General features: G+C 36.7%; 1 protein-coding gene across 4 annotated transcripts; it reads left to right on the forward strand.

The window, feature by feature from the left end:
* Positions 1-9,277: 9,277 nt before the first annotated feature.
* LOC110727145 (putative disease resistance RPP13-like protein 1) lies at positions 9,278-18,860 on the forward strand. 4 transcript variants are annotated; one of them, XM_021906698.1, is made up of 6 exons: positions 9,278-9,825; positions 12,265-15,817; positions 15,891-15,950; positions 17,089-17,187; positions 18,077-18,254; positions 18,425-18,860. In XM_021906698.1, exons 1-3 carry the CDS (start codon positions 9,439-9,441, stop codon positions 15,896-15,898), a joined length of 3,948 nt encoding a protein of 1,315 aa, XP_021762390.1. In that variant the 5' UTR covers positions 9,278-9,438; the 3' UTR covers positions 15,899-15,950; positions 17,089-17,187; positions 18,077-18,254; positions 18,425-18,860. The 4 variants fall into 4 exon arrangements, with proteins under 4 accessions (XP_021762390.1, XP_021762388.1, XP_021762389.1 ...); XM_021906696.1 differs by lacking the exon at positions 18,077-18,254; XM_021906697.1 differs by lacking the exon at positions 18,077-18,254 and having other exon boundaries at positions 17,092-17,187.
* The last annotated feature ends 313 nt before the right edge of the window (positions 18,861-19,173 follow it).

A 19,173-nucleotide genomic window follows, 5' to 3' on the forward strand; every position in this document is an offset into this window, starting at 1 on the left:
CAAATATCTGGATTTTCGGATACGGATATCCGATCCGAAATTGGATTTCGGATACGGATATCCGATCCGAAATTGGATTTCGGATCGGATATCGATCCATGCTCACCCCTAGGTGAGGTGGCTGGGGGACCTGTAGACGGGAGTGTGATTCCTAGCTTTCTAAGACATATAGCTACCCGTCTATGGGAGGACCAGGAGAGGGCTTTGGAGACGGGCATTTTGAAATGCCAAACCCGGGAAAAGACTTGTACTTTTTTGTGTAGTTAGGCTGAGGCTTGGCCAGAGGAGAGCGAGATGTTTGGCCGATTGCAGGACATTTGAGTGAGTCACCTTCCTGCCACCATGCACGATAAGATTGACTCAACGCTGATCACGTCTTTCGTTGAGCGATGATAGTCGGATACGAACTCTTTCCACCTTTCGTTCGGTGAGATGACGATCATGCGGCATGACGTCGAGGCCATCCTTGGGATTCACGCAGAGGAAAAACGACTTTCTGTTGTGAGCGCTCTCAACTCTACATGTTGTAGTGTTTTCAAAATGAAAAACTTGGTTTGTTCAATATTTGAAAAACTTTTCCCTATGAGGTATCCACTGCTGCATCACATAGTTTACCACTGCCGGACACCATTGGTACGCATCCCTGAAGCTATCCAATGCTCAATCGTACTCTGCCTCTGAGGTAGCTTGCAGGATCTTCCGCCACTTACCATTTACCAATCTCTATGCTAAATCTATATTCTTGTTGAAAAGGTTGTAGGCTTTAACTTTCACACAGTTGTTGATGTTCTATGTGCACAGTAAATGCTTCGATTCTAGAAACAGCTCTGCTATAGGGGCAAACAGACCTCCTTCACAATCGCTGACGATGGCCGATGGCTGAACATTAGGGCCGATGTAGTTTCTCAACTTCTCCAACACCCAGTAATAACTCGCAGCAGTTTCATCCTTGATGACTGCATAACTAATCAGAAAGTTTTGGTTCGTTGGAGCCATCCTAATCATCTCAACCAGTGGGAACTTGTACTTGTTTGTCTTGTATGTTGAATCGATCAAAATCACAGATGGCCAAGACTTGATCATATCAGCACAATCAGGATGCACAAGGAATAAATAAGTCACCTCCGATGTCTCTTCATCATAATTAAACCAAACAGGTAACCACATGCTTGTGCCTGGTGTAGAAGCTGCTGAATAGGGTTTCTTCCCTCTGACCATTCAAACCTCAGTTTCTGTCTGACGTTTTAGATGTGTCTTCGATTTGGCTGGTCTTTAGGAAATTTCTCCAACACAGATGCTAATATTTTAGCAGGCTTCACTTGAGCATCACTCATTTCTTTGACAACTAGTTTTGTAGCAGGACTAAGACCACTTAACTGTCGATGACCCACTTCATATACTATCATTTCATGGTTGTGATACCCCCATTTAGAGTAACCCTTCACTTCCCAACCATCACGACTTAAGTGTTGCCGAACCTTTACTCTGAACTCACAATCACAACCTTTCCGCTTTGTATCGAACCGAATCGCTTTTCTGAAATTTCGTTCCTCCCTTTTGCGATAACGGTCGCATCTCAAAATGCGATCCATTCTACCATCCCGCTGATATTTATGATTTGCTACTACTAAACAAAAACCAGATCTAATTGCAACCTCTATTGCCCATTCAATCGCTTGTTGAGCATCTTCGAAGGGACCATCATGTACAAAAATCCCAGTGTAATCAACACCATCTCCACCAAAATCCTACAACAATTAAAAAATTTTAAATACATAGAATTATATGAAGATTAAATTAATACATTTACACAAAATTAACACATAAGTAATTTCTAAATTTTTTATTTGTAAATTTCATTTTTATATTTACGCATAATACATTTAATTTCATTCTAAATTTAATTAACACAAAATTAACACATAATTATGTATAAAAGTATTTATACACATACAAAATTAACACATAATTATGTATAAAAGTATTCATACACATACAAAACTAAACATAATTTTTTTTGAAATAATTAACACATATTTAATTTACACATAAAAAATTAAAACATAATTTTATTAACACATATTTAAACCATAATTTTAAATTAAAACATAACTTTATTTTTTTTAAATTATTAACACATACTTAAAACATAAATTTACATAATATTTAACACATCCAAAATTAAAACATAATTTTATTTTTTTTTAAAAATTATTAACACTTATTTAAAACATAAATTTACATAATATTTAACACATACAAAATTAATACATAATATATTTATTTTTTGAAATTATTAACACATATTTAATTTCAAATTAATCAAAGTTAAAAAAACCACACAAAAAAAGAGAAAACAAAAACTTTAAATAAAATAAAAGAAAAAAAATTGAAATGCGGCTGTGGCGTCGTGGCCAGGCAGTGAGGGCATCCGCCGGCTAGCTTTTCGTAAATTCAATGATCCAATTAAAAGCCCAAGGTCAAGGTTCAACTCTCCAAATGTGCTAAAGTCAAAGATCGGTCCTCAAGGCAAGCCAATTGGGCTAAGGCCCAATTTCTCCATATATCAAAGGTATAAAAGCCATCAATATTACATTTTGTATGACATACACACATTAATTCAACAAAGCCTCAAGCAATTAATTCTCTTGCATAGTGTTCTCTCTCTACACACTGTACTGACTTTAGCATCGGAGGGGCCTTCCTCGGCAACACCCCCGAGGCTAGTTTACGTGTGTTTACTGTGCAGGAAACCTTCGGCCCAACATCACTTGGACCGAATCCAGTCTTCTTCACCTCATCGGACCTTCAACAAGGTCCCATTGTTTTCACCCGAAACAATTTGGCGCCGTCTGTGGGGAAGACTTTCAAAAAATCTTTAAGCCAAATTTCTAACCAAGATCATCTTGCAATTATCTTAGTAGCAATGGCTAAGAACCGCAAGAGCAAAGGCCTCCGTCAAGGAGCAGGTGAAAAGCCTAAAACCCCTACACCATCACCTTCACCGGACCGGAACTCTCCCAAGGGTGCCAGTTCGGGGCGAGGATCATACAGGGAGGATTCCCTTTCTCCCGTAATTCATAATTCTCATCATAGGCCGAGTCATTCTCGGTCTAGCAGGGGTCAATCCGATCATAGGACGCATTCAGTGCCCCAAAGCCAACCATCGACCGTCCGCTCTCATTCCCATACTCAGCCGAGGACCCCTTTGACGGGGCCCAGCTCGGAAGAGGTGGCAAGAGCGTTGGCGGTGCTCATGGAGGCAATGAGGGCACAAAATATGCCACCACCTCGTGATCGAACTCCCCCGCATACCCGGCATCAGCGGAGGAAGCTAGACCATGATGGTGGGAAACTTCCTTCCTTCCGGGAACTGGAAGAGTGGGAAGAGGATACCTGGAAAACTGAAAGAGAGAGGAAAAAGAACCCTCAATTCTTCAAAGGATCCTCAACCTCCCGATCAGGAACGCATAAGAGCAGCAGTTCAGCTTCTCGGCCAGAATCTGCTCACCGAGAACAACCTGAGACTGTTCGCCGAAGCGTCCTCGACCGACTCGGCGGCAAGGAACCGAGCGTGCACAGTCGCCTCTCGTTCCCTGCGGCCGAGGCCCAGACTTCCCAGCCAGGGACGAAAACCACTCCTACCTCTCTAAGAGGGCGGAGCGCGGTCCCTTCGGCCAGGAACAAGGGCAAGGCCGTTATGCTACCCGACAGTTCGCCATTCGAGCAGTGGATACTGGAAGAGCACGTGCCCACGGTTAAAATGCCGTCGCACATCACATATGATGGAACTTCGGATCCGAAGGACCACATTGCCTCGTATGAGGCTCATATGCATCTTTGCCCCAGATCCGAAGCGACTTGGTGCAAATATTTCCCAACCACTCTCAAGGGGGTCGCGCAAGCATGGATCTCCAAGGGAGTAAAGCAAGGCTCCATAACAGGGTGGGATGATCTGTCCTCCAAATTTAGGAGCAAGTTTTCCACGGCAAACCGCCGAGAGAAGACTACTGCAGAACTCATGAGTCTGCAACAGGGGGAAACCGAAAGCCTCCGAGACTATCTGACCCGTTTCAGCAACGAGTCATCCAGCGTCTCTCAGCTGGACCGGGGCTAGCCGTTTTTGCAATGCAGAATGGCCTTCAGCCCGGGAAGTTCCTAGACTTCATGGTCATGCATACCCCGCAGACCTTGGAGGAAGCCCGGGAAGTTCCTAGACTTCAAATTTTTGGATTAATTAAATCATTCACTTCCCTCCTTTTCTGATTAAATCAAACCCGACCCGTCATCCTTCCAAATCGGGTCTGGGGGGCAAGTTGTTTGGGTCCAATTTAGTCCAATCGGGCCTAGTCATTAAATGATCCAATTAAAAGCCCAAGGTCAAGGTTCAACTCTCCAAATATGCTAAAGTCAAAGATCGGTCCTCAAGGCAAGCCAATTGGGCTAAGGCCCAATTTCTCCATATATCAAAGGTATAAAAGCCATCAATATTACATTTTGTATGACATACACACATTAATTCAACAAAGCCTCAAGCAATTAATTATCTTGCATAGTGTTCTCTCTCTACACACTGTACTGACTTTAGCATCGGAGGGGCCTTCCTCGGCAACACCCCCGAGGCTAGTTTACGTGTGTTTACTGTGCAGGAAACCTTCGGCCCAACATCACTTGGACCGAATCCAGTCTTCTTCACCTCATCAGACCTTCAACAAGGTCCCATTGTTTTCACCTCATCACAATACAAAACAAGAAATGCTCATCAACCAGTTTTGGAAGAGTTTATTCCATTGAAAAAAGAGGCTGAAAACACTGAATTGAACAAAACAAGTGTTTGGGTCCAATTTAGTCCAATCGGGCCTAGTCATTAAATGATCCAATTAAAAGCCCAAGGTCAAGGTTCAACTCTCCAAATGTGCTAAAGTCAAAGATCGGTCCTCAAGGCAAGCCAATTGGGCTAAGGCCCAATTTCTCCATATATCAAAGGTATAAAAGCCATCAATACTAACTAAAAAGTACCTCGCTTTCCGGCGACGATGACGACTCTCCGGTGTCCCTCGGCTCTTCGTCATCCCTCGGCGATCCAGTTTGGCTCCACATTTTTCGAGAGAGAAAATTACGTTTTCAGTAAAAATTTGAAAAAAGGGCAAAAGTGTCAAGCTAAAAAAAATTGTAGGTATTATGTAGAAATCTGTGGGCGATGTTTAACAAATCCCACGGTTATTGGGTATCATTTTAAAATTAACGGTTATTCAATCCGATCCGATCCGATAAGCAATTTTTTCTTTTTTTTCCTACTTAAATCTATTTATCCAAAATTTGAACTCTTACTTTACTTCGTAATCACTTCATAATTTATATGATTGGTAATTATTAGTAATTTGGTCATGATTATGTGGTATTATTGTTGATTAGTGTTGAATGATATCATAATAACTATATTATAAAGTCTAATTTTTATTATTGGATATCATATTAGGTACCCGATAACCAATCCGAAAATCCAGGTACCCGAAATTCGGGTACCCGAACTTATTGGTTCGGGTAATGGATATCATTTTTAGTGTTATTGATTATCGAGTACCCGAACCGATAGTGTTAACGATACAGGTACCGACCTATGCTCACCCCTAGTTTAAACTAATAGTTTCAGGTTATAATTGCTGTTTAATTTTCAGATTTTGTAATTTTAAACCTAGGGTTTTAATTTAGTTTAATTGGGATTTTAGGGTTCTAATGATCAATTAATTTGGGATTTTTGTTCCTATTGAATTCCTAATGATTAATTAAGCATAAAAATAAATTTTTAGCTTTCCGTAATCAACTTATGATCTCCGTTTTATTTTTTTTTATCACGTTTTAATCACGTTTAGATCTAACTCGTCCGATTTTTATAAAAAAAAAAATTAGTGTTTTTCGTTTGTAAACGGCGTTTTAATCAAAACTCACTATCTTTGGTCCTGTGCACCACCCTTTGGTGGCCAAATTCAGCCTCTAAATATGGTTTTCGGGCAGTTTTTGATTTTTAATAAAGGTTTAATGTTTAAAATAAATTTTTAAATAATTGAAGTTTTAATCTTGGGTTTAAATTGTATTTATTTTATGTGTTTCAAATTTCTAATTTCATTAAACAAAGGTTGTGGTTATTTTATGATTATAAAGTTTAATTGCAAGAATAAATTTTTCGATTTTTGGTTATTGTTTTTGGAGTCTTTAATTACATTGAATTGAGGTATTTTTGGGTTTAAATTCTACTAAGTACTAACTTCCTATATAATGTATGTAGTGATAAAGATTTCTATAATTTTAAGATTTCATGTGTAAAATAAATTTTTCAGATTTTTATAAAGCTCTAAACTAGCTGTAATTTCATGAATAAGTATGTATTTCAAGGTTATTATGAAGGAAACTTAAAGAACTATATATAACCTTTTGATTTTAATTAAAGGGAAGGTTTTAAAGAGTTGTTTAATTGAATTTTGAAGGTTTTAAAGTAAGTTAGTATTGCTGTAAATTATTGCTTGGGTATTGATTGAATTATTATAGTTTGGGTTAGGAGAGGACTTTGTAGAAGGAAATTTCTTGTTCCTAAAGTGGCTAACCAACTCATTTACTCAAGGTATGTACAAGGATACGAAAACCTTGACTTTAGGAGCATGATTAAGAACTGGGAAAACTTAGAATCATGTTAGGAAACTTGTAGATTGGATGAAATTGTTTGGTAGTGAGTTTGATTGATGATTAATCTGATGATTGGTTTGATTCATGTATGAGAAATGTGTATTTTTTTTCTTGTAAGTGTAACTTAATTATGCAATAACTTGCAAGATGAGCTAAGAGGCTAAGGTACATAAATACGTGAAATGAATTATCGTATTACTCGTTCATGCATATGAATTGGAATGAGTAAAGGGAGAATTAAAGTCTTATGAGACGAGGTTAATGATTTGAGGTGTCTTATGCACTTAAGGTGTTTATACACCGAGGTAGTTAAAGGATTTAATAAAAAGTATTGTTTGTCACTAATAAATTAAGAATTGAATTGGAAACTTGAATTGTTTGAAGAATTGATGTATGATTGGTTGTATTGTTTTGCATTTAAGTCATCACCAAGTTTAAACTTGTAAATCATGTAAAGTGCAAGATGGATGAGCAATAAAACTATGGATTTGTGCACATCTAGAGTATTGACAATCAGGGGTTGGGGTTCACGGGGTATTAGCCGTGTACTTTCTAGAGGCCGTCTGATCTACGAGCCTCTTGTTTACAAATGCTTTTTAAAATTATAAGGAGTTAGATGAGATCTTATACTAGTTATGGTCACGGAGTTGTGCCCGTCTGTCATTGGATGTTTATTGATGTTTACGAAAGGAGGCATGGGGTTTTTCTTTTATTGATGTTCCGAAATAGAGCATGGGGAGACAATCTTGTCTATTGCTTAATCTAATCAATGAATGAAATGAATTATTGTTAGTAATAAGTGAAGTCTTAGTAATGTTAGTAGTTGAGGCATGTGTTATAGTCAATAATTAAATTGGGTTTGCCGATTGATTTTAGTAACATTCTAGGGACTCTTTATATTTGGCATCTTGTATGTACTCAGCGTTGCTGATTGCGTGCTTTTGTGTGTCTTTTTCTTGGTCATGGCCTTCGCCCTTCAATGACCCTGTAATGATCCAATTTTTACACTTGTAATATTGGGGAGCATATTAATCACATGTTTTTACGTAATAAGAAATTGCATCAAGGTGGTGGGATTTGGAATGTAGTGTTAGATATTTCCACAGTTTATTTCGTTTCATAAGTTTGGATTTAATTTAACTATGGTTTGATTTATTTACTAATTTTATTGGGTTTTGAATAAGGGCCTTAATGGTTCCAACTTATAGGACTAAATTTTGGTTTTGATTATTGGATTTGAAACTTATTTATAACTGAGTTATTTTTTCCGCTGCTAAATTCTGAACTAGCCTTAACGTTTGAACACGTGGCGGTAGTACGTTAGTAATTCTCTTTCAGATTGTTAAAGGTATTTACAGGTTTTAATAGAGAATTATTGGGGTGTTACAACAGGAGCATTACCCGACGCTTCATCAACCCTAACTACACCCCACCCTCAACTCATTATCAGCCAGCTTTGGAGACATCAGTGGATATGTGAGTTTTAGATGGATTTTTTTTATTATTTATCAATTTACAATTTCTGGAATTATTAAATTGACTGACTATTAACTTATGCAAGCGTTTGATATGCTTGCTATACATGATGCACTAGGAGTCTAGAGCATATCATATCCCACCATACCGCAGATAGATGAAATTCAGGCAATGACTGTGAGTAGCTTACAGAAACATGGTCATGGTCATCTTATCCAGGGGCGGGACCAATCACACCAGCGTTCAAAACGTGGGTAGGAGAGAATAGTAGGGGACAGACTTACACGTCCCCTACAGCGTCCTCGGAGTTTTTTGACATTCAGGAGGATTTCGCGATACCCATGTCTGCGCCATACTCATCACAGGAGGGACCATAATCCAGCCAATAGACTCCTCCCTAGACTTCTGCCCGAGATCCTTTCACAACGGTATCTCAGTACTATCGTCGTCGGAGACCGCGAGTTGATAGATAGCAATTACGTCGAATAGATGAATCAGGATCTTAGAAATTCTTTTGTTAGTTTGTTGTAATCGGATTCTCTAGTAAGTTGTATCCAAACAAATATTATCAATTTTACTGACTTTTGTCTATTATCAACTTCACCATACGCATTCATTCTTTTCATTGAACTGGTTGTTGTTGCTGATGTTGTGGTTGTTGTTATTATTGTTGTTGTTGTTGCTTTTATTGTTGTTGTTGATGCTGTTGCTGCTGTGTTTGTGGCTGGTGTGGCGCCTGCAGTTTGCAGACTGGGTGTTGTAGGAAAAACGCCAACCAGGCTGGCGCTTTATGGCTGAGAGTAAAACGCCAACCAGGCTGGCGTTTTTACCTTGGCCAATTTTTTTTTAAAATTTCAGTCAGGATAAAAACGCCACCTTGGATGGCGCTTTTGCCTACATTGAATTTTTCTTAAAAAAATGGCCAGGACAAAAACGCCAGCCTAATTGGCGTTTTACCCTGAAAGCTTAATTTGATAAATAGTTTTGCCACGCGTCTAATTTAAAAAATTGTTTTTAAATACACGCTTACTTTGGAAATTTTTCCAAGATACTCGTACATAAAGTAATACAAGTAATTGGCCCTTGTGAGTACCCACATTTTACATCAAATAATAATTCACTTATCCACTTCTTTCCACATTTCATTCACGATCACACGTTTTCTGTATTTCCAACTATTCTCATCTATATTATCTTTCTGCTGTTTTTAACTTGATTTCTCAAAAAAAAAAAAAAAAAAAAAAAAAAAAAAAAAAAAGAAAGAAAAGAAGAAAAGCAAGTATGGCAGTTGTAGAGATGGTAGTTTCAGCAATGTTTAAAGAAGTGTTGGATAAACTGGTGTCCGAAGGAGTGAAGCAGTTCATGAAGCTGCTCAACAAAGGAAAGAATTCTAAAAATAAAATCAATATCGAAGATTGGAAGAATGAGCTGGAGATGATTGAAGCGGTGTTGAGCGATGCTGAACGGAAGCAATGTGATGAGCAACACGGAGCTGCAATCAGATTATGGCTGGAGAACCTTCAAGATTTGGCTTTTGATTTGGAGGATCTTTTGGACGACTTTGCCCTTGAAGCCTTGAAAATGAATCAGGGTAATAATGGTGATTTTGATGCTCATCATTTCAAGAAGAATGCTCGTGGATGTCTTTCAACTTCCTTCCATAATATGGTTTGTACTTCTATTTCTATCGACTTTTCCATTGCATTTTCTAAAGTATATATTTGCTCTTTAATTCAAAGTGTTACTCGTACACTTTTGTAGATACATGTAGAGTAGGATATAGTAGTGCTAAATAATGTGCATAAATTAAACTTAATCCACTTCTTTTAGCGGGCTAACATGTTTTGACTGTGTTAACCCACTTTGACTTCATTTTGTGATTTAGAGCTTTTTTAATTCAATTTATAGTTGCTGATCTGATCTGATTGTCTCATTTTATCTAAATAAAAATTGTATTAAGTGGAGGTCTTGTTATATTCGTAAGAGTGTATTTTATTAATTGATAACTTTCAAAATTAAAGATATTTAGCAATGAAAATCGCATATAATACGATGATCTCATCTAGATTTATATTTTTTATGAAAAAAGAAAAAAAAAAAAGATGAACTAAAAATAAAGTGAACTATGTTTTATTAAGCTCACTTTTTAAAAAAAAAAAAAATGGAGGTGAACTAATAATACTTAGTTACGGAATATATGGGTCTTATTAGACTTCGGATCGAACGATACGTAGCTTTAAGTAATTTAATTAACTTTATAAAAATAAGAGATAAGTGAGGGTAGTTGGAGTATTAAAAAATTGTAAATGAAATATAATGGGGTTAATGCTTAATAATTTATTGAAAAGCAATAAATGTGAGAGGAAAAATATAATATTGGAGTAATAATAAAAAAAAAAAAATACACTTCAATAATTTCGAATTTGCCCAATTTACTTTAAATATCCCAACCTTTGATTATTCTACAATAACATCAACTTAAAAAAAAAAAAAAAAATGCCACGTGTCGCTTGTTTAAGAAAAGAAGATTTTAAAAAAATAAATATTCAAAACACCAAGCCTGCCATGACCACAACCGGTGGCCACGACCTCCCCAGCCCAGCCGAATTTCCAACTCAGATTTCCGGCGCCCACCACCATTTCTCGTTCCTCCCTTCCCCCATCCCGCAAGACTACCCCACTGCAACCTAGCTAGCCCCGAAATCGTAGCCGTTGGGACCTAGTTTGAAGGTGGGGGAAGGGAGGGAGTCAGTTTCTGGGTTGGGGGAAAGGAGGGAGGGCTGGTTTCGGTGGTATGGGAAGGGAGGGGATGCCGATTTCAGTGGTGTAGGAAGGGAGGGGGTCTATTTTGGGGTTTGGGTTGGGGATAGGAATGGTATCGTGGCGGCGTTGGAAGGGCGGTGCGGTTTCTAAGGTGTGGTTGAGGTGGGGGGACAGATTTTAGGTGTTAGAGTGGTTTGGTGGAAAAATCCGGCAAGGGCCACCACTGGTGCTTATGTGGCTGGATGTTTAGATTTTTAATTTTTTTTTCTTTTTTTTTTTCCCTTTCATTTTCCTTTTATTTTTTATTTAATTTTTGGACTAATAACGTGTTGACACGTGTTAGGTAATCTAGAGTAAAGGGTAGTTGACTTTTTTTTACCAGTTTGGGATTGTACAAAAAAACTCTGGTGATAATTAGGATTATTGCAAAATAATTGATAGTTGGATTATTTTAAGTAAATTTGGCAAAGTTAGGATTATTAAATTGTATTTTTTCTAAAAAAAAAGAAGTAGAAATGGGTTTAGATCGGGACCATGAAAAGATAAATATATAATATTAAAAACGTAATTTTTTGTCAAAAAAAAAGAAGTATAACACTTATTAAAATATAACCGCACTTAGTGAGTGTAACACTTATTAAAATATAGCCGCGTTTAGTGAGTGTAACACTTATTAGATACGGAGGGAATATGACATGTTGTTCAATTGTATATTGATATTGCTCTTTAATTGGAATTAAGCCAAATATGTCTATCAATACAAAGATATTAGCAAAATAATGAAAGATTAGTAGTAAAATTAGTGATGTTGTTTAATATTTTTCAATTTTTTATTTTTCCACGTTAAAAGATATATAAAGAGGTGTTTATAATATTTGACTCAACTATCTTCTGCTATATAAGAAATTGATAGAACCAAGAGACGTAAGTGAACAATTAATTATATTTTTGAAAGAAACTAACTTCATGTAGGTGAAGAGGATCACAAAATACAAGTGACATTTAAGTGAAATAAGATTCTGAAAATGAAAGAACAAAAAATTAAATGAAAAAAATAAAAATGAAAGTGTAACAATAAGAGTGAGACACGTGTCAATGTATATTGTTTGCAAAAATTCTTGCTATTAAATATTAGTACAGATTTTTGGTTTCCGTGAAATAGAAAAGTATATAAACTAAAAAATAAACATGGAGAGAGTAAATAATTTGTTTATGCATAGAAAACAAAGGATTTCTATCATATTTTAATACAAGTTTAGTTTTAATAGTCGATTTGCTTTTTTTCTTGAATAAATTAGTTATAGAATTTTAGCATTGTCTAAACGCATCATTTGCATCAATCAGGTTGGCAGTGTTTTGGCGTGTGGATGTAGTACTACCCGGCAAATCGGATACTCTGGTCCAGACTTTTCATCAAGGATTGCTGAGATAAGTAATGCCTTGAACAAGATTCAAACCCGGGTTCCGACTTTGGGTCTCATATCCAACAACTTGAGGCTACCAACATACGCAGTAGAGGTGCAGCAACGAAAGACGCCAGAGACCTCTTCTTTGATAAGTGAGCCTCATGTTTACGGGAGGAATGGTAGGAAAAAAGATATCATCTGTCAATTGTTGGAAGATAAACCAAGTTATGAGAATTATGTCGTGATCCCTATCGTTGGAATGGGAGGCATTGGGAAGACTACTCTTGCTCAGTATGTCTACAATGATAAGGAGGTGAAGACTCACTTTGCTCTTAAGGCATGGGTGTGCATATCAGACGTGTTTGATGCCAAACGCATAACAAACGATATCATCAACTCGGCCACCCAAGGCAATTTTGATTGTAGCAACCTGAATCAAGCACAAGAAAAATTGCAGCAAGTGCTAAAGGACAATAAATTCTTAATTGTTCTTGATGATGTTTGGAGTGAGAATTATGAGGAGTGGAACCAGCTACAAATACCTTTTCTTGGTGCACCACGAGGAAGCAGAGTCATCGTCACAACCAGAAAGGAGGTCACTGCAAGGGTGATGAATAATCTTTGTCCCAACACCATCATCCATTTAGAACGTTTGTCTGGTGAGTATTGTTGGAGTATATTTCAGCAGCATGTTAATACTATGCATTCAGACCTTGCTGAGAGGCGGGATGATATTATCCGCAAATGCGATGGATTGCCTTTGGCTGCAAAAGCTCTTGGTGGTCTGCTACGAAAGACGGTGGAGAAGAGTCAGCGCCAAAGGATAATAGATAGCAATATTTGGAGCAAGACGTGTGAAGTTTTGCCTGTTCTATGGTTGAGTTATCATCATCTGCCTTCTCTTCTGAAGTGTTTATTTGCTTATTGTTCCGTATTTCCTAAAGATTACCAATTCAAGGAGATGGAGATTATCCGACTGTGGATGGCTCAGGGCTTCCTACCAGACAACACAACAAATGAAAGAATGGAAGATATAGGCCATGATTACTTCAATGATTTGGTATCAAGGTCATTATTTGAAAAAAGTCCATATGGACATGGAATGTTCATCATGCATGACCTCATCCATGATGTGGCTCAATTTGCTGCAGGTAACCTATGCAACATACTGGATGGCACGGATACACAAATGGATTTCAGAAGAACTCGCCATTTGTTTATCACCAAGCATGTTCAAACCTTGGGAAATCAAATTATGGCTTCTCAGTTGCGTACTTTACTATGCAAATATGGTTTGAAAATGGACTATTCTGATTTCTTCAACAAAATCCGTTACATACGCACTCTATTTCTATATTCGGATGAAATTGAAGCTTTGCCAGAATGTATTGGTGATTTAAAGCACTTGCGCTACCTTAGTCTCGAATTTAGAAGAATAAAAGAGTTGCCACTTTCAATCAACGATCTTTGGAATCTCCAAACACTTTGCTTGAAAAGATGTTTTGATCTTGAGAAGGTTCCATGTATTGAATCGCTTGGGAAACTTCGCCATTTGTATATTAATGATTCCTTTTTAAAGGAGATGCCGCTTGGAATCGGGAAATTAACAAACTTGCAGACTCTGGAAACATTTGTGTTGGCAGGTGGAGGTGGGTCCAAGATAAGGGAGTTGGGGAAGTTGAATCAGCTCCGTGGAAGATTAATAATCAAATCCGGGCTAGAAAATGTGACAGAGGTTGAGGACGCAGAGGAAGCCCAGTTGTGTAAGAAAGAGCATCTAGATGGGTTGAGTTTAGAATGGGGAACTTGTAGTGATGAGGTCGATGACAAGACAAGGAGAGATGTGCTTGAGAAGTTGCGGCCTCACACTTCCATCAAAGAGTGTGAGTTGGATGGGTACATGGGCCTGACATTCCCAAGTTGGTTGGGAGATTCCTCTTTCATTAATATGGTGGACATACAGTTGAAAAAGTGTCACAAATGCGAATGGTTGCCTCCATTGGGGAATCTACCCTCATTGAAGAGTCTTCTGATTTATGATATGAATGGTATTAAGGAGGTTGGTCTTGAATTTTATGGGAATTGCTCAACTCTTACTTTTCCATCTTTGAAGTCTCTAGGTGTTTGGAGTGTGAAATCCTGGGAGAAATGGGTGCACCCAGTAGTTGACAACAACAAGGCATTCCCCAACCTTGAAGAGCTCTCTATTATTGATTGTCCGTCATTACAAGGTGATCTACCTCCTCATTTGCCTTCTATTAGAAGGTTGGAAATCTATGGAGTCGAGCAGCTACAATCCTTGGAATTGAAGAATTCGTCTTCCTCAACTTCTCATCTTGAGAAAGTCATTGTTAAAGAGTGCAAATCTATGGTCTCTATTGGTCAAATTCCCTTGACTCTAAAATCGCTGAGTATTGATAATTGCGAGAAACTAGGGTATGTAGAATTTGATGAACAATCTACGAAGTTGTCTCGTGGAAGTGACAATGAGAAAGGCCTAAGGAGTGAAGAAAGCATAGGAGTCTCCTCGAAGGCTGCATTGGAACTTCCTCTTCTCACCGAATTGAGTATACAAAGATGCCCAAGTCTAATATCATTACAGCAAAGCCTGCTTCTCCCAGCTTTACAACGTCTTCGCTTAAATGAATGCGAAAATATGGAAAAGCTTCCTGGTGAATTGCACAATATTACCTCCCTCCAGAGGTTAATAATTAAAAATTGCCCTAAAATCCATAGCTTAGCAGAAGGTGGTTTACCCAGAAACCTGACATCACTTAAAATTGTAGAAGTGAACATAAAGCAGGCTGTATCAGAGTGGGAATTGCAACTCCTTCATTACCATGACATTCTTATGCCAAAAAATGTAGGCAGCTCCACAGACTCAGTAGAGTGTATTCCGTACCAACACCTTTCTCTCCATTCTTCCTTGTCTTGGTTAGCAATCAAGAGTTTCCAAAATTTTAAAACCATATCATTCAATGGCAACACCCTTCCAAACCTCACTATTCTTTCTGTTGATGATTGCCCAGAATTACACAACTTTCCCGAAGGAGGTTTACCCACAAACCTAACGGATCTGGAAATCAGAGGAACCAAGATAGACAAACCAATAAAAGAGTGGGGATTGCACCTTCTTACTTCTCTTGAATTTCTAATACTTGAAAATGTAGGCAGCTGTGTTGATACACTAGAGTCCATTAGCTATCCTGACTTTCCCTCTTCCTTGTTTCGGTTAACTATCAAGAGTTTTCAAAATTTGAAAACAATATGTTGTTCCACTCTTCCCAGACTACGCTATATGGATATCAATTCTTGCCCCAAATTGGAATCCTTTGGTGACAATGGCCTTCCTCCACACATTCGTGTCCAAATTAAAGAGTGTGATATGATAGAACAACAATTGACAAGTGATCCCGATGGCCTTATAGAAACAAAGAATGGACGATACTCGGTGCCTCTGTGTGGAAGTCTACCAAGCTCAGCCGAAACAAGTAAGTTTTACATTAGCATACATGTTTCATTTTTTACATTTACTTACATTTTCATATATTTCACTTCTGACAGCTTGTTGATACAACACTCAACAATCAATGGAACTTCACTCAAACAACAGATTATAAACTGGTTAGCATGAATTCAACCTTCTCAGGCTAATTTATGCATTTTACTTTGCAATTTTTGTCTCTTTTCAGTCTAATTCTAACCAATCATTCACTCATTGATATATGAAGGTTTTTCTTAAAACACACCAATCCTAGAAATCAATAAAACTTCACTCAAGCAAAAAATCATAATTCAAGCTAATTGTATATGCGTTTTATGTTACAATTGTTGTCAGTTTTGAGTTTAATCAATCATTCAGTCATAGAATATATTTTAATTGTTTTTTTCTTTTTTCTTTTTTTTTTTATTGGGAATAACAAATTTTTTATGCAATGGATCTGTAAATTTAGATATATAAAGGTATTTTCTTTTAAGGACATATTCTTTAGCTGATTATTATTTTCAGGTTTTCCGTGCACTGGCTTAATTGATACATAAACTAGCTGATCTTGATATTTCAGCATAATTACATGCTGTTGAAACTTGGTTGTTGTATTCGTTAAGCGATACTTTGTTTAGGAATTCTAAGACCATGTAACATCTATAGACCAGAACATTAGTACATTTATATTGCCTGACCTTTTTGCCTACTTTTAGTGGGGATGCCCCAGTTTCTCATAGTGAGAAATATAATTTGTTTCTCACATGACATTTTCGTAAATAAACCAACAACTTTATTCAACTTTATTCAATTGTGGAGCCCACAATAATGAAAAAGTTGTTGATTTATTCACGAAAATGCCATGTGAGAAACAAATTTCGTTTCTCAATATGAGAAACAGGGAATTTCCCCTTGTATTATGCATTCTCAAACAGATAATTAGTATAGAGTTCTAGAAAAGTGAAGGAACATTATCACGATGTTGCTTTTCCTAAATATTGCAAATAGTAATCGCGGGAGGGAAAACTTGATCAACTAATTAGGTGTACATATTTACATATCTTTCATGACATACTACAATTTAACTTCAAATCAGATTTCAATTTTGTGTCATTGTGGAAACTAATGGATATTGTAGTTGTAGATACCTTTTCTATGTATTTAACTTGATTGTTACAAATTTACCTTTTCAGATGAAATACAAATAATAATATTTTTACTATCTTGAAGCTGTTATTATAGAATAAATGTGCAATGTTCTGATATATATTGTTATAGCAGGTACATGACCTTCAAATGCAACTGTTTGCTCATATTATGGTGCTAAGAACTCATGCAACTGAAAAGCCTAACAGTAGTAACATCTACAATTTTAAGGTACTAAAAAATTAAGCTTGCCTTTGCTTTCAATTTATTTTTAATTTAAGATGTAATTTCTAGTGCTGCTGATGGTGATCTGAAAAACTGCGTTACCTGATAGAAATTTCAACTCATGGCATGTGTTTATGGTTTAGATTTTTGGGGTTATTTCTTTGGCTATCTTGTCATTATTCGTGTCTAACTTCTATTGCTGAACTTATTCCTTTGCTCTTTCAATTCCGTACTTCTAGTTTAAAGGATACCTCAAGGACTCGAGTAACATATTCTTCAGTCTACCAGAAAATTAAAGGATTTTTTTTTAATCACAATTAAAGTGCCATTCATCTGTTCTTGACTTCTAGTAGTTCAATAACAACCAGGTTTTCTTCTTTAGGCATGTGTTATTGCAGAGTTATCTCAAATTACAAAAATCTCTTGGCTAATTCATTGTCTTGATCATCCCAAACTAGTATATTCTGATGTATAATCACTCATAGCTTATTAAGTACTAATACTCTTCTTTCTTTGCTCTGTTGATAAAACTTCCTGCTGGTTCCGTTTGTTTTCCTACCATTACCCATTTTTTCGGCTACTGATGATTTCAACCTCCGAAAATCTTTTGAGTTATTCAGCACCAACTGAAATGTAGTGTTAATTCATGTATCCAACTTAGTATTCCATGAATAATGCTTGTTAGTTCACTTAACTTTGTCGATACTCATTCTTGCATAGTTCAAAAAAAAAAAAAAAAAAAAAAAAAAAACTCATTTTTGCTGATATTGTATGCTCTTCACTTTTTATAACTGGTAAGAAGATACTTCTTCTGTGTCATGTACTGTGTAAACTTTTGTAAAATAAACAATCACTTTCAAAGTTGTAAATTTTACTCCTTTTTATGCTATTATAGTTAATCATCAGTCATAGACTCGTAGCCAATGACTATAATAGAAGATATACATTAAGGATGAAAATTTCACAGCTGCACCAAACAAAGTATTGTATTAACCTATTGCGGAGTATCTGTAAGGGAAGGGCAATGAATTTGACTTCTACATACTGCTAGTAGGTGATTTATAGTCAACGAGGTATTTTATAATTTTCAAGTATCATCTTTTTTTTTTTTTTTATTCTTTTAAGCAATGAGATGATTTGTACAATTTTTCATCTCATGTTTGCACTAGAAACTTGTAGAAAGCTAGAAGCAATAGCATATAATCCTTTGCCTAATAGCATTGCACATACTCTCTTATATCAGGTGACAAACATCATTGGTTCTACACTTCTAGAGCTGCAGAAAATTTGTCCACGTTCAGACATTTATCCAAGGATTAATGTCATTTCATAGTTGCAAAGTGATCAGATCCCGGGCAGAGTGTTTTAGTTACGCTATAGTACCAAGAAGCATCAGATAAGCATAAATTGGCATTTCTCTGTTTGAGCTTGATAGCAACTTTGTTTAGCCAATATACTTGAGACCACTCTATATGTTACAACTTCAAGGTTTGTTATTGCTTTAAATTGTTGGCATTTTTCATTTTTGATTCAGAGACAAGTCATCAAGATGCGCCTTTTATTACTAGAGAGACATAAATTGAGGATTTGCTTTTCACTGTCAATGTATATGCATTTCATCTGTTTTTGACTTTTCATCTGGTTGTTGTTCAATAGCAACCAGGATTTCTGCTTTTGCTCGACACGTTTAGTAATTTCCACTATACTATTGACGATCAATAGCTTTAGGAAGCACTAGTGCTAAGAATATTTATTTTTTGTCATTTCAATCTCTCCTAGAGTAATTTCTCCTGATGATCTAGCTAGCACTTGAGTTGCAAGTATACACAAGAAAACTGGAAAGTAACGTAAAAAATAAAAATCCCCTATTAAAATTGCTCGTAATTTTAATTATCAGGCGCTCCATCGCTCAATCTAGTTGTTGACTTTCATTCAAGGATTACAGAGGTGGCATGTAATTTGCAGATAAATACAACCCCGGCATAATCTCTT

The sequence above is a fragment of the Chenopodium quinoa genome, unplaced genomic scaffold, assembly GCF_001683475.1.
Source record: "Chenopodium quinoa cultivar QQ74 unplaced genomic scaffold, ASM168347v1, whole genome shotgun sequence".
In the NCBI taxonomy this organism is placed as follows: Eukaryota; Viridiplantae; Streptophyta; class Magnoliopsida; order Caryophyllales; family Amaranthaceae; genus Chenopodium; species Chenopodium quinoa.

Bases quoted from the DNA above. Each gene is read 5' to 3' on its own strand.
- LOC110727145 (XM_021906698.1), top strand. From the start codon at position 9,439: ATGGCAGTTGTAGAGATGGTAGTTTCAGCAATGTTTAAAGAAGTGTTG. The intron at 9,826-12,264 runs GTTTGTACTTCT...TGCATCAATCAG, and splicing joins CAACTTCCTTCCATAATATG to GTTGGCAGTGTTTTGGCGTG.